This window comes from Antennarius striatus, chromosome 7 (assembly GCF_040054535.1).
Source record: "Antennarius striatus isolate MH-2024 chromosome 7, ASM4005453v1, whole genome shotgun sequence".
Taxonomy (NCBI): Eukaryota; Metazoa; Chordata; class Actinopteri; order Lophiiformes; family Antennariidae; genus Antennarius; species Antennarius striatus.
Genome location: NC_090782.1, coordinates 1,092,189 through 1,117,097, shown reverse-complemented (window position 1 = coordinate 1,117,097; position 24,909 = coordinate 1,092,189). Strand labels below are relative to the sequence as shown.

The 24,909-nt window shown below is 43.7% G+C and overlaps 1 protein-coding gene and 1 pseudogene across 1 annotated transcript; one reads left to right on the top strand and one right to left on the bottom strand.

Moving 5' to 3' along the window:
* Positions 1-708: 708 nt before the first annotated feature.
* LOC137599116 (monoacylglycerol lipase abhd6-B-like) lies at positions 709-9,605 on the top strand. The gene is made up of 9 exons (XM_068319822.1): positions 709-962; positions 1,089-1,192; positions 2,885-3,044; positions 4,661-4,774; positions 4,929-5,061; positions 5,150-5,304; positions 5,486-5,540; positions 6,573-6,673; positions 8,377-9,605. The coding sequence occupies exons 2-9, from the start codon at positions 1,098-1,100 to the stop codon at positions 8,554-8,556; spliced, it is 993 nt and encodes a 330-aa protein (XP_068175923.1). The 5' UTR covers positions 709-962; positions 1,089-1,097; the 3' UTR covers positions 8,557-9,605.
* Positions 9,606-10,229: 624 nt separating this feature from the next.
* Positions 10,230-22,422, bottom strand: LOC137598747 (selenoprotein T2-like; annotated as a pseudogene).
* Positions 22,423-24,909: the final 2,487 nt, after the last annotated feature.

Below are 24,909 nucleotides of genomic sequence, written 5' to 3'. Positions count from 1 at the left end.
TTTTCCATCAGCTTCAGGAAGTGTTCCTTTATTTTTGACAGTGTCAGACCGGAGTTGCTCAACCTGACATTCAGATCCTGCAGAACCCTGACTCCCATCACGTTCTGTTATACAGTACAGGTAAATTCAGGTTACACATGTTCGTCCGACCACTTTCTTTTGCTCAACATAGTTACTATGAATTAAAATATTAAGAAAGCAATCAGATGACGTACCATCATGACAGGCATAAACCGACTACTGAGTGCGCATAATCCCCTGAAGCACAGGTAGGCTAATGATGTAGCGTCACGTGATCACCTGCAGCCAATGATGGCTAAGGGGGGCGTGTCATCACCAATTGACACGACACGTCAAACGTACACAGTGATTCGTGTGTGTTCGGCAAAAACACCTGACACATCATGTAGAGTGGTTTGTCCTGACATCCGTCTCCGCCGACCCCTTGAGACCGACTCACCGAACCCCTGGGGTTCGATCGAACCCAGGGTAAGAACCACTGCAACAGGCATTTTCTTTAAAAGGATAAGTTAACTTTACAGGAACTGACAACAGATAACTATGTGTCCTTGACATGTTTTGCATTTAAATGGTACGTTTGGTTGGAGCTGCTTCGGTGATAGGAAAATTCTCTTTTACAAGAGGTACAAATCACTGCATTTTTTAGTCCCGCCTTTGTTCTTTTTATCAATAAACTTTCCGCCCAAAGGTCCGAGTGGGCTTGCCTCGCTCTCCTGTCTGTTCTCGCGTCCATCTCTGTTGTCAGTCACCCTGCTTGTGAGAATGAAGCTCCAGGGTGTCACCTGGTGGACGAAGCACTTGAGTGTTTCAAACGTCATCAGTCCAAAACCATCATGTGGTTTTTCCACATTTTAAAGCAGGCTTCGGGGCGGCGGTTCAGAAAGACACGGAGTGCAGAAACAAAGCAGACATAACAGTGACAGAGGAGTGGGATCGGACAGGTACTGTACACTAGCACTGATGAAAATCAAACGTCTTCTGTTGCAGGCCTGTGCCTCCGTGTATTGACCTACGTCCTGTGATCATTTTGGAGAGGTGATGTTTTCTAATTGACAGTTTGTTTGCAGCCTGCAGGGATGGAGCTGATAATGTTACTGGCAGTGATTCCTGTGTTCGCCCTCACCACCTCCTTCCTATTCCGACCTGGGGCATTACTTAAGGCCTACAACTGGTAAGTGTGTGTTAATTAAGGCTTGACAATTTTATCTAACAATTACCTACACTAACAAGCTAACATTAATATTGGTTCAAACTAGTGAGGAAAACGAGCAGACAGAGCAGCATTCAGGCCGCCACAGCAAAAAAGCAGGAACTGAAGAGGCTTCCATTGACACTGGTGTATAACCAGTAAAAGCTCATCAAGTATTCAGACCGCTTTGGACTGCTGCCATTATGTTTTGGTTGCTTCAGCAGGCAGGAATGTGTGACATGTGTTGTCAAGAACTGGATATAGGAACTCGGAATGTTTCCTATGTGATATAAGCACTTGGATCCCCGCAGGACTAGAAACCTCCTTTTAACACCTGCAACAAGCAGTGGAAACCATTTGAAGAGCAAAGAGGTCAAAGAAAAAGGAGGGGTAAAGTAAATATTTGAATAAATATCATCCAGGGGGCCATAGATGATTCATTCGCGAGGCGGATCTGGCCCCCGGGCCTTGACTTTGACATATGTGCTCTAGCAGTTTGTCATCTCTGGACATAAATGGGTTCAAAGAGAGAGAGAGACCCTGTGTGTGTGTGTGTGTGTGTGTGTGTGTGTGTGTGTGTGTGTGTGTGTGTGTGTGTGTGTGCGTGCGTGCGTGTGCTGGTTGTGAGTTCTGGTCTGTGAAAGGCAATAGAGGTTTCTGGATTTTCCTTACATTTGTTTGTTCTATTAATAAAATTGAACCGTGAAAATGTCTTCAGTTACATTTTATAGACCTTTCATCAAACCTACTATTACAGGTCTCTCAACCCGTCCACTGTCATCTAGACGTCCCATTTGAAATTCTTCTTTTAAAAAAGACTTCAAACTAGTTTTAAAGTGATAAACAAGATAAATTCAGTGGAAAAATGTTAGGGAACTAGAATGACACTCCCTAAATAAACACTTTTATACAATGGTGTAGAGAGGATAGTACAATAAATAAACTAAATACAACAAACCATAATATTAAAAGGAAATGTCCGCACAGAAAGTTGCAAACGTTATAAATGTAAATGTACAACGTTTGCCAAAGCAGTGTAATTTGAATGTAACGCACTTCATTAATCTTCATAGGGAAATTGTTAGCACAGTCTACATAGTTTAATCACATGTATATATGCTGTATACACACACACACACACACACACACACACACACACACACACACACACACACACACACACACACACACACACACATGTGTGTGCATATACAGTAGACATTGTGAATCTTATTTCAGCCAGTTATAATCCCAAATTACAAGCAAATAATAACTTGAATTGATAAATTGCAGAATTTTTTTGTCGAATATCAGCTTGTTAGCAATGAAACTGTGAGAACACCAGTACTGTATAAACTGGTATAATAACAGTACCAGTGAAATGAGTAGACACAGTTCAGATATGTCAGTTATAAAACATATCACAAAGTTCTCCGAATAATACTACAACAAGTCTAAAAACAATATTTACACTGTATCTTGACGCCACTGGTAAAAGCAGTCTTTGCACCTCAGTGTAAACCTATTTCACGTTACCATGGCTACTCATAATTCCACCCTGTAGAAACTATGTAAGCATTGAGTTGTTTTCTGCTCTTTTAACTTGATATCATGTGAATTTTTAAACACACGACACACACGAACCCCTGATGAGCTTCATGTGATCCTGCCCAGGTACTTGCGTTGCAGGTTGGGATTGGTGGTCCGATACTCTCACAGTGGAAGTTACCGCTTCTGTTATTGCAGCCGTGGGACGCCAGGTGGCGCTACACCGTCAGTGCTGTTGCTGCATGGTTTCTCAAGCAACAAGGACACCTGGCTGCCTCTCCTTGAGGTAACCTGTGCATAAACTACAAGTACTACTGTCAGTGAAAGGTGGAGGACATCAATCAATCAATCAATGAATAAATCAATCAATCACTCAACTTTTATGTATATAGCGCTTAATCACATCTGAAGACATTTCAAAGCGTTTTACAGATAGAAAGCCAATAATGCTCTCCAGAGCAAGCATGAGCAACGGTGGCGGGGAAAAACTCCCTCATTGAGGAAGAAACTCTGGGCAGGCTCTGGAGGGCGTCATCAGACAACAGTTCCACAGAAACGTTCCACAGAAGCAGAAACGTAGTGCGGAAAATACTGTAGTGAAGTTTAAGGATATGTTACCGCACATTGGTTGATGGTGATAGCAACCATCAGTTTCCTCAGTACTGAGGAAACTGATATCACCATCAACCACATTGGTTGACAGTGATAGCACAGAAACATTCCACAGAAAACAGTTCCACAGAAACGTGTTTAAAATGAAGTGGGAGTGGGTGTCAATTCAGACCTGTTGAAGAAAGTGTTGAAATTGTTCTCCCTTTCCTTGTTCCCCTCTGCTGGCCAGCCACCATTCTGGTTATGGTCTGTTATGGTCGTCATTCCCCTCAAAGACCTCATGAATCTCATTTTCCTGGATCTTCCTGTTGAATTTTCTCCTGTACAGCTCCTTCGCCTCTTTCAGAGTTGTCTACAGCTCCTCCACATCCTTCATAGCAATGGCCTTCTTCATTCCTGTTGAGATCAGCCTTGACTTTGCTTGTGATCTAAAAGTTCATTAGTTTTCTGACAGGAACCACCATATCCATACAAAAGTATGGATTGTATTTCACACACTTTCCAGTAGTCTTCAGTCTTTCCAAATAGTATTGGAAGGTCTATTCTTCTTCAGTGGACCACCTCCATGGTTCCTCAGTTCTGAGGAAACTGATGGTTGCTATCACCATCAACCAATGTGTGGTAATATATCCTTTAACTTCAGTACAGTATTTTTGTCACTATAAGACACACTGGACACACCTTTAATGAACAACCTTTTTAAAAACTTTTTAGTGTGAGCTGACAGTGGGAAGGAGGTGTCAGCTCACCTCTAGAGCACTGCCAAGGTGCCCTTGAGCAAGGCACCGTCCCCCTTCATAAGTTGCTCATTTGGGACGCTACACAAAGGGGCTGCCCGCCACTCTTGCTCCCCCTGCATGCCTACAGCCCCCCTTGTGTGTGTGTGTGTGTGTGTGTGTGTGTGTGTGTGTGTGTGTGTGTGTGTGTGTGTGTGTGTGTGTGTGTGTGTGTGTGTGCTACAGGAGCCTGTACAAACTAACATGTATGCATGCATTTGCATGGTGTGCTTTTAATTTCCCTTTGGGGATCAGACCAGTATATACAATTAAAAAAAAAGTCTGTAATTCTTCAGAAAATTAACTGTCATTTTTGAACCAAGATAATTTCCGTGACAGATTGTTAGCATGAGGCCGTGAGACCTAACTGATTTCTTTTGAGAAGAGAGAGACTACGGTCGTATAAAAAGAATAGTCGCCATGGACAGGAAAAGAGTGATAGAAAGATATCAAGAATTTTAAAAATGCTCTCAGAGTAGCTAAAAAAACAGCTTGTGTTTGTTTTCTTCATCAGTACCTCCCCAGAGGCCAGCATGTGGTGTGTGTGGATATGCCAGGACATGGTGGGACGAGCCGCACTGGACCTGAAGACTATAGCATCGAGGGTCAAGCCCACCGAATACACCAGGTCCGTGTGTGTTATTTATCTCCTCTGTTGCGTGGCAGTTGATTTTCAGGTGATCAGCTCTCAGATTCTGTATTTGAGGTGTTAAAGCACACACTTGTGTGCAAATATCGCACTTCTGTAACTGTAACACCCCTGTCTGTGTCTCCCCATCTAGTTTGTGCAGACTATTGGTCTGGATAAGAAGCCCTTCCATCTGGCTGGGGGATCAATGGGTGGGAATGTCACAGGGGTGTATGCTGCCCGTTACCCCAACTATGTGTCCAGCATCTCTTTGATTTGTCCAGGAGGTAAATTTAGCTGTCAATCAGATCTACATCAGGTCTAACCATTTCCATGAAGAACATTCACGAACCTCTGGCCTCCTCCGTCCACCAGGTCTCATCTATCCTACAGAAACTAATTTCATCAGGCAAATTAGAGAGGTGTTCAACAATCCAGAGAAGCCACACCCTATGATTCCTACTGACATCCAGGGATTGGAGAACATGTTGAAGCTCTGCAGGCACAACCCCCCCAAATACCCCCGGCAGGTACAGGGCTGTGGTACTAAAATCACAGAAACACAGATAAGTTGCAAGCTCACACTTTTTAGATGTTATAATGATTCAATTCTAAAAAAAGAAATAAATTTTGAATCTTACATTCTACTGGGTCATTTGATGGCTTTTTTGTTTGTTTGTTGTGTACTCATGGATGCTTGTGTTTGTGCAGGTCCTTCGGGGTCTCCTTGACAACAGCATCCACAACAATGACTTATACAATGAAGGTCATTCTACTATGTGTGTGTGTGAGATATATATATATATATATATATATATATATATATATATATATATATATATATATATATATATATATATATAACCTGAGGAGGAAGAGGAGGAGGAGGAGACAACATGGAGGGACAAGCCCCTACACGGCATGTACCACCGTCAGATAGAGGAAGTGGCTGATATCAAGAAGACCTACCAATGGCTGAATAAAGCTGGACTGACAGACAGCACAGAGGCACTGATCATGGCAGCACAAGAACAGGCCCTAAGTACAAGGGCAATAGAGGCCAATATCTACCACAGTAGATCTGACCCAAGGTGCAGGCTATGTAAAGAAGCCCCAGAGTCAGTCCAGCATGTGGTAGCAGGGTGTAAGATGCTCGCCAGCTCAGCATACATGGAAAGGCACAACCAAGTAGCTGTGATAGTGTACAGGAACATCTGTACCCAGTATGGACTAGAAGTACCCAAATCCCAATGGGACATACCACCGAAGGTGGTTGAGAACGGCAAGGCTAAGATCCTGTGGGACTTCAGCTTCCAGACCGACAAACAGCTACTGGCTAACAAACCGGACATAGTGGTGATGGACAAAGAGCAGAAGAGAGCAGTGGTGATAGATGTGGCGATTCCAGCTGACGCCAACATCAGGAAGAAGGAACACGAAAAGATTGAGAAATATCAAGGGTTGAAAGAACAGCTGGAGCAGATGTAGAAGGTTAAGGTTAATGTGGTCCCCGTGGTAGTAGGAGCACTTGGGGCAGTGACCCCCAAACTGGAAGAGTGGCTCCAGCAGATTCCTGGAACAACATCTGAAGCCTCAGTCCAGAAGAGCGCAGTCCTAGGAACAGCTAAAATACTGCGCAGAACCCTCAGTCTCCCAGGCCTCTGGTAGAGGACCCGAGCTTGAGGATGACACACAGATACCATGTGAGATGTGAGAGGGACATTTATATATATATATATATATGTCTGCTGAATATGCCCTATATGATTTATTTTGTGTAATTTCTGTGTGTGTTCAGTATTCATGAAAATCTTTGACGAGAAATCTCGTCATTCCCTGCAAGATAACATGCACCTGATCACAGCACCCGGACAAATCATCTGGGGAAAAGAAGACCAGGTATAAATTAATCATAGAGAATGCAGCCAAGCTGCTTTAAACCAAGTTTTGTTGGGGCTTCACTTTTTGGGTTTACTATTTGACACGTGACAATAGTGTATTTTTGGCACTACGGTGGACCATCATTTAACACGGGGGTTACGTTCCAAAAAGAACCCGTGATAAGTGAAATCTGTGAAGTGGTCCGCTTTATTTTTACAGTTATTACACAATACTGAACTACGTATACAATGAAATCAAAGACCAAAACCTGTTTTCAGGCCCAAGCATTAAAAAATAAATAAAAACATAAACGTTTTCAACAAATAATTATGATACTTTTTACTGTAAAATAATATTTTTAATAGTCACTACGAGGATGGACACAGTGTGATTCACGCATTTTTCACCGTTCCTGTAACTTTGGGTCTTCCTCACTCCACTCCGCTGTAGCGTCTTTTTCTGTTGAAGGCTGTGGTGCAGGTGTCTTTTTCCGAGAGAAGAACAATGGTCTTGTTGCGAACAGTTACAACGCTTTTTTGCATCCTTGTTAAAACTTATTGCTGCTGTCCTCCTTATGTTATTTTCCTCTTTCTTTATGCAACGAACCGATGATTAATTTATTCCATAATAGTGCCTGACAGCCGCATAGCTTCTACCTTCCTTCAGCATGTCCAGAAGTGTAACTTTTTCTGCGATATTTAGCATCTTTCTCTGCCTTTTGGGCACATTGTCAGGTGCTTTTGCCAATGGACGTTTCTTTGACCTTGCGGGTTTTGTCATGGAGGAAATTTGCAAACTTATATTTGGCAAGTTGTACAGAGACGAAGCGCCAAGACTGCTCAAGTTGGCCAGTCCCTTAGCCAATCAGGACGCAGAACACAACACACTGTTAAAAAAACAACAACTGTGTTATAGTGAGGGTCCACTGTATAAGGCACACCTAGAAGCCTTTAATTTTCTCAAAAAAATGATGTGCGCCAAATATTCCAGTGGGCCTTATATAAGAAAAAGCTTTAAAATGGGCCATTCACTGAAGGTGCGCCTTATAGTCCAGTGCACCTTATAGTGTAGAAAATGCTGTATTTAGTCCTCATGCCTAAGATTTTGTATAGGCCAAATGTTTCCAACCTCTACAGGTGGGAAATCACCAACATGTTAGCAGCAAGTTCTGTTAGGTGGCTCCTCTATGGACCAGAGGCAAGATTGGCTGTAGTTCTGGAGTTACAGTATGTAGGGCATGTGGATCAAGTATGGTATTCTCGGGTACAGGTGGTTTATTTAACCTCAAATAATCAAAACTTTTCCCTGGTTCTAATGCTCACAACAATCCCATTGATGATGACAATGCTGTCAGTGATTGTCAACCACTGTAACATGTGGGATTGTGGGAAGAAGTAAGTCAAGTTAGTTAACATTAAGGTATTTACACAAGTGTGTATCATATCATAGATACAGGTAAAATTTTGGAATAACTACTCAACTACAATACTTAAATGTACTAAATATATTAAATATGCTTTTCATCTGTGCCCAGGTTCATATTCACGATTGAACCCTAGACCCTAACAAGATCTTTCAGTGTGCTGGCATGTGAACACTGCTGATTAGAATGTAACTAAAGTTTAAATGCCTTATGTTTGGTTACAAAATGTTTTTATATGCTATTTCTCACCAAATTAATAGACCAAATAAGGTGCTAATGAAGCCCTTTACCTTCTCAGGTGGTAGATGTGTCGGGTGCAGCGGTGCTTCGGAAGGCCCTGCCAAACTCCCAGGTGGCGCTGTTGGACGACTGCGGTCATACGACCCACCACGATCAACCAAGAAAAGTTGCTAAGCTCATCATGGACTTCATTTCAGCACTGGACGTCAACACTGGCAACGCCAAGAAAACTGAATAAGCTCTTATTGTGATGACCCCTGACCTCCGAAAGTACGATGATGATGTAAACATTGCTCTGCTATTTAATATTTCGGCAGTTTTTACATGCCTTATTTGCTCTACTCTGTGTTCTGTTTTAAGCATTGTTTCTTTCTTCTGATGACTTGTCAGATTTATTAGACTGTCAAAAACAATGACTACCAAAAAAATGAGAAAATAAAGATGATTGGGGCGACAGTGACTCAGCAGTAGAGCTGGGTGATCCTGTCTTGAAGACGGGATCACCCAGCCATCGGGGGTTCGAATCCTGCCCGCCAAAACATCCAACCGAGTGTGAGTCGATGGTGGGAGGTGTCGGCTCACCTCCCAGCCACTGCCGAGGCGCCCTTGAGCAAGACGTCGTCCCCCCTACAAGATGCTCATTGGGGCGCGACCCTTGTGTGCGACCCGTCATTCCACCTCCTTTGTACTCTATATGTCCTCTCTATACTAATTGCATGCCTACAGGCCCCTAGGCCCCAGGAAGTCTGTTAGACCGAGTCAAACCTCGGCTTCAGGAGGACCAATTGTGTTTTCGTTGCGGAACACTGGACCAGCTCTACACTCTCCATCGAGGGCTCGCGGGTCAGTGGGAGTTCGCCCAACCATTCCGTATGTGCTTTGTGTATTGAAGAAGGCATTCGGCTGCGTCCGTCATGGTATCTTTTGGGGAGTGTAGACTCATCAGCTGCATTGCAAATGTTAAGTGAGATCTGATACTGGATGTGGTTTACACTGGGTACAGACTACTGAAGTGGTCTCACTCTAATATAATATTGCTCATTGATCCATGTTGTAAAGATGACTTACCTTTACCTCAACAATGTCAACTTTAACAACTGTTCTTTAAATGATGTATTAGTTATTAGTTACTACAACCTAAAATCTACAAATGACTAAAACTAGTCCAATTCAACTGCCATTGATGGGATTTTGCTTTTAACGTAGAATGCAGAGATGCTTGTGTCCACCTCCAAAAGCTCTCTCTCTCCCTCCCTCTCTCCCTCCCTCTCTCTCTCTGTCTCTGTCTCTCTCCCTCCCTCTCTCTCTCCCCCTCCCTCCCTCCCTCATATACAGTATATATATATAGAAAAACATACTGTATATATCACATCATATCATCCTGTGAATAAAGAACTGAGACCTATATGTCCTATAAATGGAATTGTTATTGTAACTGTGTGTGTGTTTGTGTGTGTCAGATTAGAGAGAACTGAGACCACTGCCTATGTCCTGTGTGTGTGTGTGTGTGTGTGTGTGTGTGTGTGTGTGTGTGTGTGTGTGTGTGTGTGTGTGTGTGTGTGTTTGTGTGTGTGTATGTTATTGTAACTATGTGTTTGTGTTTGTCAAATTTGATGATTTCAAGGGTGTGGAAATTTACTGAGACAGAGTGATAGAAAAGTTTATTGTATGATTAAAACTAAATACCGGTACTTATGCAGCCAGCAAAATAATGAATAGTATGTACTGTATATAATGTTTAAATCTCTTCAATTTACACATAGACATACATAAAAGTAAAGCCAGCGTTGGAAGGTCCCACTGAGCCGGGACACTTAAATGCAGCGTGACTGAGGAGAGACAGGTGATAGGTTCAGTGTGATGACATCACGACCGACAGGTAGGGGTGGGGGTGAGCTTAACTGTGCAGCTTTATGTTAAGGAGAAGCTCATGGGATCCACCTGGTTCATTTTCAGGTGGTTGTCCAGGATCTGGAAGATATCCTGGATGTTTGGGACGCACCTCGACTAAAGCTTCGACCACACCGGGTCATCTGAGGGAGGAGGGACACAAAATCTTAAAAGGAAGCCCCCCCCCCCCTTGTTACTCCATATGACACACCAATCAGAACTCACCGTTGAGAGTGACCTAAAAGGCTCCTGTATACAGGAAGTGAGTCTCCATCATGTTACACAGGAAGCAGGCATCAGACAGGAGAAGATGTGATGACAACAGTGACCAGACAGAATCAGTTTCCATGGTAACCATGTTTCCATCCATCAACATCCGCGTTCAGTTTGTTTTTGGGATCCATCTTTCTGATCACGTCCTTACAGAAGCGTCCGGAGCTCCTCAGGTGTTTCCCAGCAGCCTCCCAGTGGGGCGGGGCTTACCTGTGCCGGTGTACCTGCTGACATTCACCTTGTTGTCCTGACTCCAGTTCCAGGCTGTGGGCGTGTCGAGGCCCAGAGGATGAAGAGGTTTTTGGCCGCTGACGATCAGCAGAATGTAGAGGAGCTTAGGAGATCAGGTTACCAACACACCTGAGGGAGAGAGCACACACTCCTGCAGCTGGGATGGTTTTACTGGTCATACTGGTGGTACTGGGTGGTTCTGAAGCCGAGTCCACCTGACATTCAGCTCACAGCTCACCTGTCGAAGGGGGTCGGGGGGTAGTTTTCTCCCTCAATGCGGATGTCTGGGTACAGCTGGCTGATAAAGTGTTCCAGGAGTACTCCTGGCTGACTTACGACGCTTATCTGCAAGCTCCTGATTCCGAGTTGCCGTGCGGCGTAGAGCAGCTTGAGTGGTCTTCCACATGAGGCGGCAACGTCCGAGGTGAGCTTGGACAGAGGGTACAGAGACATCCCTCTCCTGGTCAGGGAACAGAGCTGGTTGGTAGCCCAGACAGGACATGAAGGGAGACATCCCAGTAGCAGAAGAGACAAGGGAGTTGTGTGCGTATTCAATCCATGGCAAGTATGTACTCCAGGAGGATGGATGGCGTGAGGTTACGCAACGCAAGGCAGACCCCAAGTCCTGATTGACCCGCTCAGCTTGTCCATTCGATTGTGGATGGTAACCTGAAGAGAGACTAACAGATGTTCCCAGAGCACGGCAAAAAGCTTTCCACACTTGAGATGTAAATTGAGGTCCTCTATCAGAGACTATGTCAAGGGGAATTCCATGCAACCTATATACATTATTGACAAGAAGGTTAGCAGTTTCTGTAGCAGAAGGTAATTTAGTTTGGGGAATAAAATGCACGGACTTGGAGAATCGATCTACTATTGTAAGTATACAGATATTACTCTCTGAAGGAGGAAGACCTGTGACAAAGTCTATGGCGATGTGAGACCATGGCCTCCTGGGAATTGGGAGTGGGTGAAGGAGACCAGCTGGCTGCTGATGAGAGGACTTGCTGCGAGCACAAACAGTACAAGATGAAACAAAGGAACGAGTATCCTGCTTCATGGTGGGCCACCGAAACCTTTGTTGCAGAAATGAAAGTGTGCGGTTATAACCAGGGTGACAGATAAGTTTAGATTGAGATCTGTTGACTGTGGAGGCCATTTGAGTACAGTGAACTCATTGTCATGTTCAGGAAACCAGTCTGAGATGATTCCAGCTTTATGACATGGCGCATTATCCTGCTGAAAGTAGCCATCAGAAGTTGGGTACATTGTGGTCATAAAGGGATGGATATGGTCAGCAACAATACTCAGGTAGGCTGTGGTGTTGCAACGATGCTCAATTGGTACCAAGGGGCCCAAAGACTGCCAAGAAAACATTCCCCATACCATTACACCACCACCACCACCAGCCTGAACCGTTGATACAAGGCAGGATGGATCCATGCTTTCATGTTGTTGACGCCAAATTCTGACCCTACCATCCGAATGTCGCAGCAGAAATCGAGACTCATCAGACCAGGCAACGTTTTCCAATCTTCTATTGTCCAATTTCGATGAGCTTGTGAAAATTGTAGCCTCAGTTTCCTGTTCTTAGCTGAAAGGAGTGGCACCCGGCATGGTCTTCTGCTGCTGTAGCCCATCTGCCTCAAAGTTCGACGTACTGTGTGTTCAGAGATGTTCTTCTGCCTACCTTGGTTGTAACGGGTGGTTATTTGAGTCACTGTTGCCTTTCTATCAGCTCGAACCAGTCTGGCCATTCTCTTCTGACCTCTGGCATCAACAAGGCATTTCCGCCCACAGAACTGCCGCTCACTGGATATTTTTTCTTTTTCGGACCATTCTCTGTAAACCCTAGAGATGGTTGTGCGTGAAAATCCCAGTAGGTCAGCAGTTTCTGAAATACTCAAACCAGCCCTTCTGGCACAAACAACCATGCCACATTCAAAGTCACCCAAATCACCTTTCTTCCCCTTACTGATGCTCGGTTTGAACTGCAGGAGATTGTCTTGACCATGTCTACATGCCTAAATGCACTGAGTTGCCGCCATGTGATTGGCTGATTAGAAATTAAGTGTTAATGAGCAGTTGGACAGGTGTACCTAATAAAGTGGCCGGTGAGTATAGATCTCCATTGCTTCCCTTTCAGGGCATGATAACTTGTTCAGACGGCTTGAAGGCAAGGGGGCGCCAGGCAACAAGTCAATAGCACAGTCATATGGTCTGTGTGGGGGTAAAGACAGAGCCCCTTGCTTACTAAAAACCTCTCCTAAATCGTGATAATCCTCAGGAACTAAAGACAAATCTGGAGGACTGAGTGGTGGGGTAGAGGGTCGGACATTGGAAGTTACAGCCGAGTTGAGGCAATGGGAATGGCAAAAAAATACTCCAGCTGGTTATCATGTTAACTGCCCAATCAATGTGAGGGTTATGGATCTTAAGCCAGGGAAGACCAAGGACAGCAGGGGTATAGTTTCACTATGATTCTCAGTCAGTAGGAGGGTTAAGGGCACAGTGCGGTGAGTAATTTTGGCTAGGGTGTCTCCATTTAATGCATTAACATTGCGAGGTGCCTCAATTAATACAGTGGGAATATTGGCTTGCTGAACTAGGGCTGCATCGATGAAATTATCGTCTGCACCAGAGTCAATGAACGAGAAGACAGGAACAGACTCACTCAGCCAGAAGAGAGATGACGGGACTTGGAGGCGAGAGATGACGGGACTCAGGGCAGTTGGACTGGGGAGAGGAGATTTGGCTCACCATGACCTCTCCCCTCACTGGTGAGCCCCGCCTAACCAAGGGCGGAACTTTAGTGTCATGGAAAACCAAAAAGCAGCCAACTGTAGCACTGTCCACTTGTGAGTCAGAATATATTGCACTTGCCGCTACCATCCAAGAGTGTCTGTACATCACACTACTCTTAGAGGGCATAGATAAACATCTATATGCATTACGTAAGGTGTATGAGGATAAGGTACTGTTGCCTTAGCCAAAAATCCTGTCAGTAGACAGAGGTGTAAACATGTGGGCATCAAGTACCACTTCATTTGGTCCACTGTAAATGATGGGAAAATAATCTTAAGAGTATTGTCCTACTGATCAGATGGTCGCAGATTTGATGACCAAACCTGCAACAAAATTTAAGTTGATTAAGTTTGCCAAGTTTTTGTTTGGAGATAACTGAGGAGAAGAAGAAAAAAAAAAGGTTTTTTTATTTGGATGTAATAATGTGAGAGCAAGTGGGGGTGTTGAGTTGGTGCTCCCAATTATTAAATGTTTATTTGTTATTTTGTGTTTATGATGGGGCAAACTTAATGTTATATCATGGTATGTTTATTGATTGATTTGGAAATGATTGATTGATTGACAAGCACGCTGTCTGTAGCTTGTGGGCGTGTCTAATAAAAGCCTTGCACCCGCAGCTGAAAACAGTTGTGTGTAGGTGACTTGGAAAAAGCAGCAGAGCGTCTTCGATTTATGCATGATCTTCTACGTTTGGATTCAAATGCAAGGCTGCTGTATAGCCCTACTCTGCCAACAGACACTGTATGATTATCTGTTACAGTAGGAGCTGAGCAGTTCATGTCAAGGACAGCAGGAACCGCTGCAGATGGTTGTTGCAAATATACAGTACGTGGGCACAACTGCTGATAAAGAGTGCAGTCAAATTTGGATTAAATCATGGATAAAACCTCTGCCTATGGTGCTCTGCATTTGGGCCCACACCCTGACCCTCTTGACAGAACGAACCAGCCAACTCTGGACCCAGCAGACACCAACCTTCTTGCTTTCCTGACCAGCAGCAGATACTGGAACCCAGAACAGCCTGCAGAGTGGAAACAGCGAGGGAAAGACACCTGGGCATGGCTGGCAGATTATGCTGGAATTCCAGCTCCAGCCTTTTTGCCACACCTCGAGCCGGTCCCAGTGTCTGCTTCTGTTCCTGCACCTCAGTCTGCTCCTGTTCCTGCACCTCAGTCTGCTCCTGTTCTTACAACCCAGCTCGAGTCTGCTCCTGATCCTGCACCCCCGCCCGAGTCTGGTCCTGCACCCCCACCTTCTCAAATTTGGTTTGTCCTGTTGTTCTGATTCCTGCCTGTCTGGAGATTTTTTTGAGTTTGGATTAAATCGAGGATAAAACCTCTGCCTATTGTGTTCTGCATTTGGGCCAACACTCTTACCCTCTTGACACATGTAGCCACAAGAGGACACAACCCAGTGTCTTATTGTGCCGGTCCCAAGTCCGGATAAATACAGTGCCCTCCTCACTTCATCCTGACTAATCTCTGCTACATCCTGGTCCACAACAGTCACCTCTTCCAGTCTTTGTTCTCTCTCATTTTCCACGTTCATCAACTCTTCAAAGTACTCTTTCCATCTTCCCATCACACTACTGGCACCTGTCAATAGACTTCCATCCCTATCCTTAATCACCCTAACCTGCTGCACGTCCTTCCCATCTCTATCTCTCTGTCTTGCCAACCGGTATAGATCAGTCTCTCCCTCCTTACTGTCCAACCTAGCATACAAGTCATCATAAGCCCCTTGTTTGGCCTTTGCTACCTCTACCTTCACCTTACGCTGCATCTCCCTGTACTCCTGTCTACTCTCCTCAGTCCTCTCAGTGTCCCACTTCTTCTCAGCTAACCTCTTTCTCTGTATACACTCCTGTACCTCCTCATTCCACGTGGTCTCCTGGACACAGTATGTCTACCTTCCTCCTCTGCATCATGTCAACCAACTCTCTACCTTTTCCTTTCATAGTTCCAACATTCAACGTCTCTACTCTTAGTCCTATACTCTTGGCGCTCCTCTTCTCTCTCTTCCAACAAACACACTTTCCTCCTCTCCTTCTTCGACCAACAGTAGTCCAATTTCCACCGGCACCCAGTAAGTCAACAGCACCAATCGCGGTCGTGATTAACCTGGACCGATCTGCTATGGAAGTCATAGGTTTGATACGTATGTTTGATTTGGCAAAAGTTTTACATTGGATGCCCTTGCTGATGCAACTTTCTGTACTGAACATGTTTTTCTAATTTAACTGTCATTAATAAATTGTGAATTCACAATTGCTGTTTCCAAGTATTTACACAGCCATTACATTGATGTGCAGGTAAAAAAACCAAAACATTAAACCCATGTGACTAACTGTGCTAGAGGGATTAATGAAGTTAAATTCAGTTCATTTTCTCTCTGTAAAAGCAGTTTGAAATGTCTGCTGATCTGATTAAGTTCTCTACAAATAAAAGTTTATTTATCCTTAAAAGCAAATGTTAACAATAGGAAAGACAACAACAGGTAGAATTGATGTATGGTATGTTAATATAACATAATTATTCAGATAACTAAACATATATTATTCTTTAAAGCTTTTTTCCCACATGTCAAAATGGTCAGAAACTAGAATTAGAATCGTAGTTGAGGAGTTGAGGTGCTGTCAACTCCATGAGGCCAACCTTCTCCCTAACTGAGCTGCTATAGAGGCAGTCAGCATGGATGAGTCAACGCTCTCTTCTGGGTTTTAATTGCCATCTCTCCTTAATCCGATTCGCTGGAGTGAGCAGCATACAGCCATATTAGACAAAGGAGTAATTGAATTAGAGGGAAAGCAACAGGGGAAAGACGGAGGAGGCAGTTCTTGAGAGCAAAACAAGACACCAACTGGTTGGAAAATCAAGAATATTAAGGATTCGGAAATACTGAATCGATTGAGGTGCCTACCATCAATCTGTTCTCTGGTGACCTGATCGGTCTGATCAGAACACACAACTAGAGCTGCTGTCTGTTATCTGTTCACAAGCAGGACAGAATAGTGACATGGGGGCCCAGGATGAGCCGTCTTTGCTCTCATAATAACATATTTTATTGCTTGGTTATGTGAAATACATGGTTCAAATTATATCATATTGATGGTAACTAAACTTGTAGAGTGTTGGGCAGTCGGAAGGGGTTAAAGCCTGAAACTCAAACAAATTCATCCATAGCTTCGGGTCCTGTGGTCCATGTTCATTGGTTGTTTTTTCCTGATCAGCACCTTGCTGGTGTCTCCAGATGAATGAATAGAGGGGGTGAACGTGTGAAGTCCAGTAAACCCAGCTTGTAGAATTAAGTGCACTAACATGAACATGCTTACCATTATACCATATTATACCGAAGAGTTCTGATTTAGGCGATGATCGGGATCTTCTGGTGTTTTAGAATAAACATGTGATGGCCCCTGGGTGGTTGTCTGCTGATTTTCATCGCTATCTAACCCATGGCTCTCCTCTGTAGCTGACAAATTGCAGTAATTCAGTAGACCAGTGCCCTTCAATGTGAAACAGGCCTAAAATGTTCAAATTAAAAAAAAAAAAAAAAACTGTAATATTTTATTATTACATTATTCTATTATTATTATTCTGCTATTTTATTATTTTACTATTATTATACTGTATTATTTTTAAATTTCCCAGTTTGAGATCAATAAAGTGCATCTTATTCATTCATTTATCCTCTGTGGGGGGTCACGGGGAGCTGGAACCTATCCCAGATGACTGAGGGCATGAGGCAGGGGACACTCCGGGTGCGACGCCGGTGCGGCGCGAAGCCACACGGAGAGACAGACATACATGCACACACTCCTACGGTCAATTTGGAACAGCCAATTAACCTGAAGCATGTTTTTTGGAGAAAAAAAACAAGTTTCAAGTTTTCAAGTTTATTTATTTTTATTTAGCCCAGATTCACAAACAATGTCTCAAAGGGCTTTACAATCTGCACATGGACGATTTCCCTCTGACCTTTGTGCACTGCAAGCAGTACGACCCTCGCATCGGATAAGGAACAACACCCCCCCAAACCCTTTTAACAGGGGAAAAAATGGATGGGAGAAACCTCAGGAAGACTGCAGAGGAGGGACCCCTCTTCCAGGAGTGGACAGACGAAGCAATAGATACCGCATGTACAGATTAACAACACAATAATAATAACAGTAACAATAACAGTAACAATAAATGTATAACAAAGGCATGCCGATCCATCCAGTAGAGCGAGTCACCACCAGCCGATGAAGCACACAGAGGTCACCGATTGCCGAGGATCCACCACTCTGAGGACAGACCAGACAGTGCCTAAGTCATTGAGCTCAAAAAAGTTATAGTCAAGGTTACTCTGGCAAAACCCCAAAACCACAGCAGAACCAAATGAGGCAGAACCAGCACTCCCCTAGTGGATGGTGAAACAGGACCACTGTACAGCTTGTGCTATCGCCAGCCATGGAAGCAGACAGAGGTAGCCGATTGCCGATGATCCACCACACAAAGGCCTGTGAGAGAGAACAGCAGAAGAAGGGAGAGAGACAGAGAGAACAGGGGGAGAGTGGTGCTAGAGGGACCAGAATAGCAGAGGATTAATGGGAGGCAGGGGCCTAACTAAGAAATCCTATGACTTGTCGGCAGGACTAGGCTAAACCTAAACATTGAGACTGCCACCCCCGATATTACTTATATGTTAGGTCGAACAGATATGTTTTGAGTCTAGATTTAAAGACATTTACAGATTCAGACTGTCTAATATTTATAGGGAGGTTATTCCACAAGAAAGGGGCACGATAGGAGGAGGCCCTCTGGCCAGCTGACTTCTTTTTAAATCTAGGAACACACAAGAGACCAGTATTCTGAGAGCGGAGAGCCCTAATCGGCGTGTAAGGTTTAACAAGATCAGACAGATAGGTTGGAGCAAGCCCATTAAGGCTTTTGTATGTTAGTAAGAGTAACTTAAAATCGGATCTAAAATGAATCGGGAGCCAGTGTAATGCAGCCAAAACTGGGGTGATATGGTCAAATTTCCTAGTTTTAGTTAATGTTCTTGCTGCTGTGTTCTGAACCATCTGAAGGCCCCTAGTTCTAGACCGAGGCAACCCCGATAACAGAACATTACAATAGTCAAGTCTAGAGGACACAAAGGCATGAATCAGAATCTCTGCATCAGCCATGGCTAAAGAGGACCTAATTTTGGAAATATTACGTAGATGAAAGAAGGCGATCTTTGTCACCTCCTTAATATGCTTGTCAAAGGCAAGAGTTGAATCTAACGTTACTCCAAGGTCCTTGACTGTTGAACTATGGGTTATAAGACAGTTATCTACAGATATTGTTAGGTGTTGAAATTGGTTTATATGTCGCGCAGGGCCAATGATTAACATTTCAGTTTTGTCTGGGTTTAGGAGCAAGAAATTAGTGGACATCCAACTATTCACAGCAGAAAGACAGGCCTCTAGTTTAATTAATTCAGATCGATCATCTGCTTTTATGGGCATATAAAGTTGTGTGTCATCCGCATAACAGTGGAAACTTATTCCAAAGCTGCGTATAATTTGACCAAGAGGTGCAACATACAGGGAGAATAGTAGAGGACCAAGGACAGACCCCTGAGGTACGCCATATTTGACGTCGGAGAAGGCAGAAGTTTTATTATTGTAGGAGACACATTGTGTCCTATCAGATAGATAAGATTTTAACCAAGCCAGAGCTAACTCACAGACACCAAACTGTCTCTCCAGTCGGTCAAGGAGTATACAGTGATCTATAGTATCAAACGCTGCACTAAGATCCAAAAGAAGGAGAACAGAAGTGGTATCAGAGTCCAGATTTAATAGGAGATCATTCACAACTTTGGTAAGTGCTGTTTCAGTGGAATGGCGGGCCCAAAAAGCTGATTGGAATGGTTCGAAAAGACCGCTTAATGATAAATAATCTAAGAGCTGTTGAGATACTACCCTTTCTAGTACTTTAGATAAGAATGGAAGGTTAGAAACTGGTCTATAATTATTTAATACAACAAACTATTATTAATATTTAATTCCAACTGCATGAAAAAGTCATCTGCAATGAGGAATGAAAGTCAACAGTTATTTGTTGACACTGTCCGATCTTCCAATCACAGCCTGAGTCCTCACAATGTTCATGTCTGACATGTCCACTGGCTCAGGGGGCTGCTGTCGCCGTGGTAACTGTCAGTAAATATTTAAATGAAGGCTCCTATGGAACAGGTGGAAGTTTATGTAGTTTAGCTAGTGGAAGTTCACCAGTACGTGGTATAAGATAAACCTTTAATAGTCTCACAGTGGGGACTTTTTTTTTAAAAAATTTAAATTTTATTTATTTGTTTATTTATACAGGAAAGGATTAAAAGTAACATCATAAACAATCAGTTACAATTAATCGGGCCTGACTCAGTTAAAACTGGTTTACAGCAGGTTCCTGTTCTATAGCACATGAAAGACAGAAACACATCACAAAACAGTCAACAAAACAGACAGCAACACAAAACATTTAAAGAGGCAGGGGCTTGAATGAAGGATGCACACGTTATGGGTTAGGTTAGTGGCTGCAAGTGTATCCTTCCATCAGGTAGTGTTTATATGTCTGTTTAAAACGTGTAACAGAGGTTCTTGTTCTAATATAATATGGTATCTCATTCCAGGGGTACCGGGATACAGTGCTTGGGAGATTGATCTAGTGACACGTTCCTGTCTTATGTTGGGTCTTGGAACCAGATCAGTGAGTGTTGAAGATGTGTTAATGTGTTGAATCCAATGGTAAAATTTCATAGCCTGATTATTTGTAAAGTTCTGGAAGATCAAGGCATTATAATGAGAAAGTGCAGTACAGTTGTGAGTCTAGAGTGGAAATTTACCATGAATCTTATAAACTCTATTGTACAGTCTTGCTATTGGCTCAGCAGTTTCCTTTGCGGTGAGGGACCAGATTTGGAGGCAGTAAGATAGTGTTGAAAGAATTCCTGCATGAAGATATGTGTTAGAGACAGTAATGGTAAGATATGGTCTCATCTTGGTATATACGTACAGTTTCTGGTTGAGCTTCTTTGTTAAATAATGAACATGATTTCGGTAAGTGAGATGTGAATCAAGAACTACTCCTAGATATTTATAGGTTTCTGTAATGTAAAGCTTATGACTAGCAAAGTGAATTGGGTCTGAGATGTTTATGGATTTCTTAGGTGAGTGGAAGTAAATGCATTTTGTTTTCTTGACATTAATAGTTAAATTGTTAGCATTCAACCAGTCATGTAGGATACCGAGATCAGAGCAGAGTTTAGAGTTTGCAATATTAGGGTCTGGGTCAGAAAGAAAAAGCACAGTGCCATCGGCATATAGCAAACAATTGGAGTTTTTACACACATTTGGAAGATCATTGATGTACAATAGAAAGAGTAAGGGTCCCAGTATGCTACCCTGTGGAACTCCCATATCACACATTAAAGGGGACGATGTTACATGATCAATTCTAACCACCTGAGACCTGTTTAATTTGTATGGATGGTAGTGTCGGTATTCACACCATCTTATCTTCCTTTCTTTTCCACCCAACCGGTCGAGGCGGATGGCTGCCCAAAAGAGTCTGGGTCCTGCCCGGAGTTTCTTCCTCATCGAGGGAGTTTTTCCCCGCCACTGTCGCTTATGCTTGCTCTGGAGGGTTCAGTTGGGTTTCTCTGTCTGTTAAAGTGCTTTGAAATGTCTGCTGCCATGATTAAGCGCTATATAAATAAAACTTGATTGATTGATGGTAGTTTTTACAGTCCAATCAGATAGGAAGGTAGTTGGTGTGAGAGAAGAGGATGCAGAAGACAGGGTTAGATGGAGGCAACTGATTGGCTGTGGAGACCCCTTGAGGGAAAAGAACAAAGGAAAAGAAGATCGGTGATAGCAATTTAAAAAAAAAAATGTTTACATGATTGTACATGACTTATAAGTAATATTAATAATTCATAGATTTGTTTCATAACCTTAAAAAAAACAATTTTATTTCATCATTTACAAATAAAATGCCTGCAATATACAGTACAAACGTACAAAATTAATTGGTTCCGGAAGAAAGATTTCCCACCACGGTGTCATCCATCACCATGCTACCCTTGGCCCCTACAACACTGCTCATCTGATCACATTCCTGGACACCCTACACAACACACTCATTCCATGAGCTTTGATGAAATCCATAGCACTAAAAAAGAGTCAATGACAATGACCACAAGACCAAGTTACCCTCAGCCTCATCTGTCACAGTCAAATACTTTAATTTACTGTAAAGCATTCATAATAAAGTCCTTGTACAGTAGAACGGCACTAGAGCTGCTCTTATCTTTTCATGATTTGCCTCCACAGCTTCAGAGTGTCATACTTTTAATGTCTTTGTTCTGTGGGAAAACAATTGCTCAAGCCTCCACTTTCACAAACAGCTGATGCTCAAGCAACCGCTGAAGCACTGAGCAGACATGGTGAGTGTGGGTCTCTTCATCGGGAGAGACGATCAGGATGTCATCCAAACGAAGACGAAAATATTATGCATATCCCGGAGCACATCATTAACCAGGTTCTGGAAAACAACAGGCAAATTGGTGAGACCAAAAGGCATCACAAGGTATTCATAATGGCCCGTGGGAGTATTAAAAGCAGTTTTCCACTCGTCCCCTTCCCTGAGCATTGCGGAGGTCGAGTTTAGAAAACATCTAGGCCCCCTCCAACGATTCAAAAGCTGAGGGAAAGAGGGTACCTGTTCTTAATCGTAATATCATTGAGGCCGCGATAGTCTCTGCAGGGTCGGAGGGTCTTGTCCTCCTTTGCTACGAAGAAAAATCCGGCTCCGGCAGGGGATGAGGAGGGGCGGATGATCCCAGTGGCGAGAGCATCCCTCACATAGTCCTCCATGGCCCTGCGTTCTGGAGCAGTGAGAGAATACAACCTACCCCTGGTTGGGGTGCTACCAGGCAACAAGTCAATAGCACAATCATAAGGACGGTGCGGTGGCAGGGATGTGGCCTTAGCCTTACTAAAAACTTCAGCAAGGTCATGGTAACATGGCGGAACGTTAACTAAGTCAGGATTCGAGCGGTCTGTCACCATGGCAGAACAGGAAGACAGGAATCCACACAATTTGGTCCCCAGGAGGTAATCCTCCCATTATCCCAGTCAAAATTTGGATTGTGCGTCTTCAGCCATGGGTGTCCAAAAATTACCTGATGTGCCACAGAGTCAAAAACATGGAAACTCAATGTCTCTGTGTGAGAGTCAGGGAACATAAGCTTAACTGACTGAGCCCGATGAGTTATCCAGCCCAGAGGGGTGCCATCTACGGCCTTAACTTCAAGAGGGCATTGGAGAGCAAACTTTCTTAGCCCCAGTCTGCTGACGAGGGAAGAGTTCATAAAGTTAGCGTCGGCCCCAGAGTCAAACACAGACACCAGAAGTGAATTAAAGTCAGAAACTATTTCAACCAGAGGCTGGAATTGGGCAGGATTCCCAATAACACAACTCCTGCTCACCTTAAACACCTTAAACTCTAGTCTGTGCCCCGGCTCCTTTGATGTGACAGACCCTCACAAAATGTCCCAGCTGTCCACAGTAATAGCACCTGCCATCCCTTTGTCGGCAGAGGCGCTCCTCAACGGGCAAGTGAACATGACCCAGCTGCATGGGTTCCTCTGTCGGCTGGTTAATGGGGACAAGGCTGGCTGCCTGTGGACGAATGTGACTCGGTTGAACCCTGGAGTTGCTCCTCCACCCGCGATGTGGCGATGAGCGAACCCAAAGTCGTCCCCGTTCCTGATACAGTTTGGCGCATCTCTTGTCGATCTTAATGGCTTAACTAGAAATCAACGTAGGCAAGACAAAGGAATTAATCATGCTTAAACCAGATATTACTATGCTGCCAGTCTTGCTGGATGGCCAACTTATAGAATATGTGGAGGACTTCAAATACCTAGGCACAGTTCTAGACTCCCAGATGAGCTTCTCTGGTAACAGAGTATATTTACAAGAAATGTTCCCAGCGACTTTATCTACTCAGAAAGCTAAATAGCTTCAGTGTTAGTCAGTAGGTCTTAGAACTTGTGTACAAGACCATGATTGAGAGTGTTTTGACATTTCATCTTTCTGCCTGGTTTGGTCACTTAAACTGTAAATTCCTGAACAAACTGTCTAGGATTGTGTCAATGGCTAGCAAAATCATTGGCAAGCCCCAAAAGGCCTTGAGCCTATTGTACAAGGAGAGGGTGAGGAAGAAAGCTCTGAGCATCACAGCTGATAGCTCCCATCCTCTCTCCAGAGAGTTTATGCTTCTGAACTATGGTAGGCGCTACAGAGTTCCCCTAGTGACCAAAAATATTTATAAGAAGTCTTTTGTCCCCAGAGCAGTCAACATTCTTAATTTGACATAATGACCTACTGCATGATGGTGGTGATGGTAATGGTGGTAATGATGGTGATGATGATGATGATGATAATGATGATGATGAAGCAGGTTTTTTAATGTTGGACTATCTCTTCTTAGTGCTGTTGTCTTATCTTTCTATGATGTGATCCTCACTGCTGTATTGTGTCTTAAATGTCTTGTCTGTAAGTCTGGTGAGCCAAAGATGAATTTCCACCCCGGTGGACAATAAAGATTTATTATTATTATTATTTTATAAAGCCTTCTGGGACATTCTAGCACGTGATGTGCTCGAAGTGTTTAACGATAGTCTGGCCTCAGGCTCTTTGCCACTGTCCTGCCGGAGGGCGGTCGTTGCCCTCCTGCCTAAAAAAGGCAATCTGCAGGACATCAAGAACTGGCGCCCTGTGTCACTGTTCTGCACGAATTACAAGATTCTGTCCAAGGCTTTGGCTACCAGGCAGAGGGAAGCTATGGAGCAGGTCATCCACCGTGATCAGACCTATTGTGTGCCCGGCAGGTCCATGGTAGACAATGTCCACCTAATTTGAGATGTTTTGGAGGTTTCCAGATCATTGGGTATAAATGCTGGTCTCGTTTCATTAGATCAGGAAAAGGCATTTGACCGTGTTGAGCACAGCTTCCTCTGGAAAACTATGGAGAAGTTTGGGTTCAGCACTGGTTTTATTGCCAGGATCAAGGTGTTGTACAGTGACGTTAAGAGTATACTGAAGCTTAACGACAGTTTGTGTGCCCCCTTCAGGGTGCACCGGGGCATCCAGCAGGGCTGTGTCCTGTCTGGGATGCTCTATGCACTCTCTCTGGAACCCCTCCACTGTAAAATCTGCAAAAGCATCGACGGTTTGATTTTACCTGGTGTTAGAGAGAGCATTCTTTTACCTGCCTATGCTGATGATGTTGTTGTTCTGATCAAAAACCAGAGGGATGTTGATGTTTTAGAGGGTTTAACAAATGTATTCAATGTT

Excerpts from the sequence above, each read along its gene's own strand:
- LOC137599116 (XM_068319822.1), top strand. The coding sequence starts at position 1,098 with ATGGAGCTGATAATGTTACTGGCAGTGATTCCTGTGTTCGCCCTCACC. Across the intron at positions 5,541-6,572 it reads CAATGACTTATACAATGAAG|TATTCATGAAAATCTTTGAC; the intron begins GTCATTCTACTA and ends GTGTGTGTTCAG. Across the intron at positions 6,674-8,376 it reads TCTGGGGAAAAGAAGACCAG|GTGGTAGATGTGTCGGGTGC; the intron begins GTATAAATTAAT and ends TTACCTTCTCAG.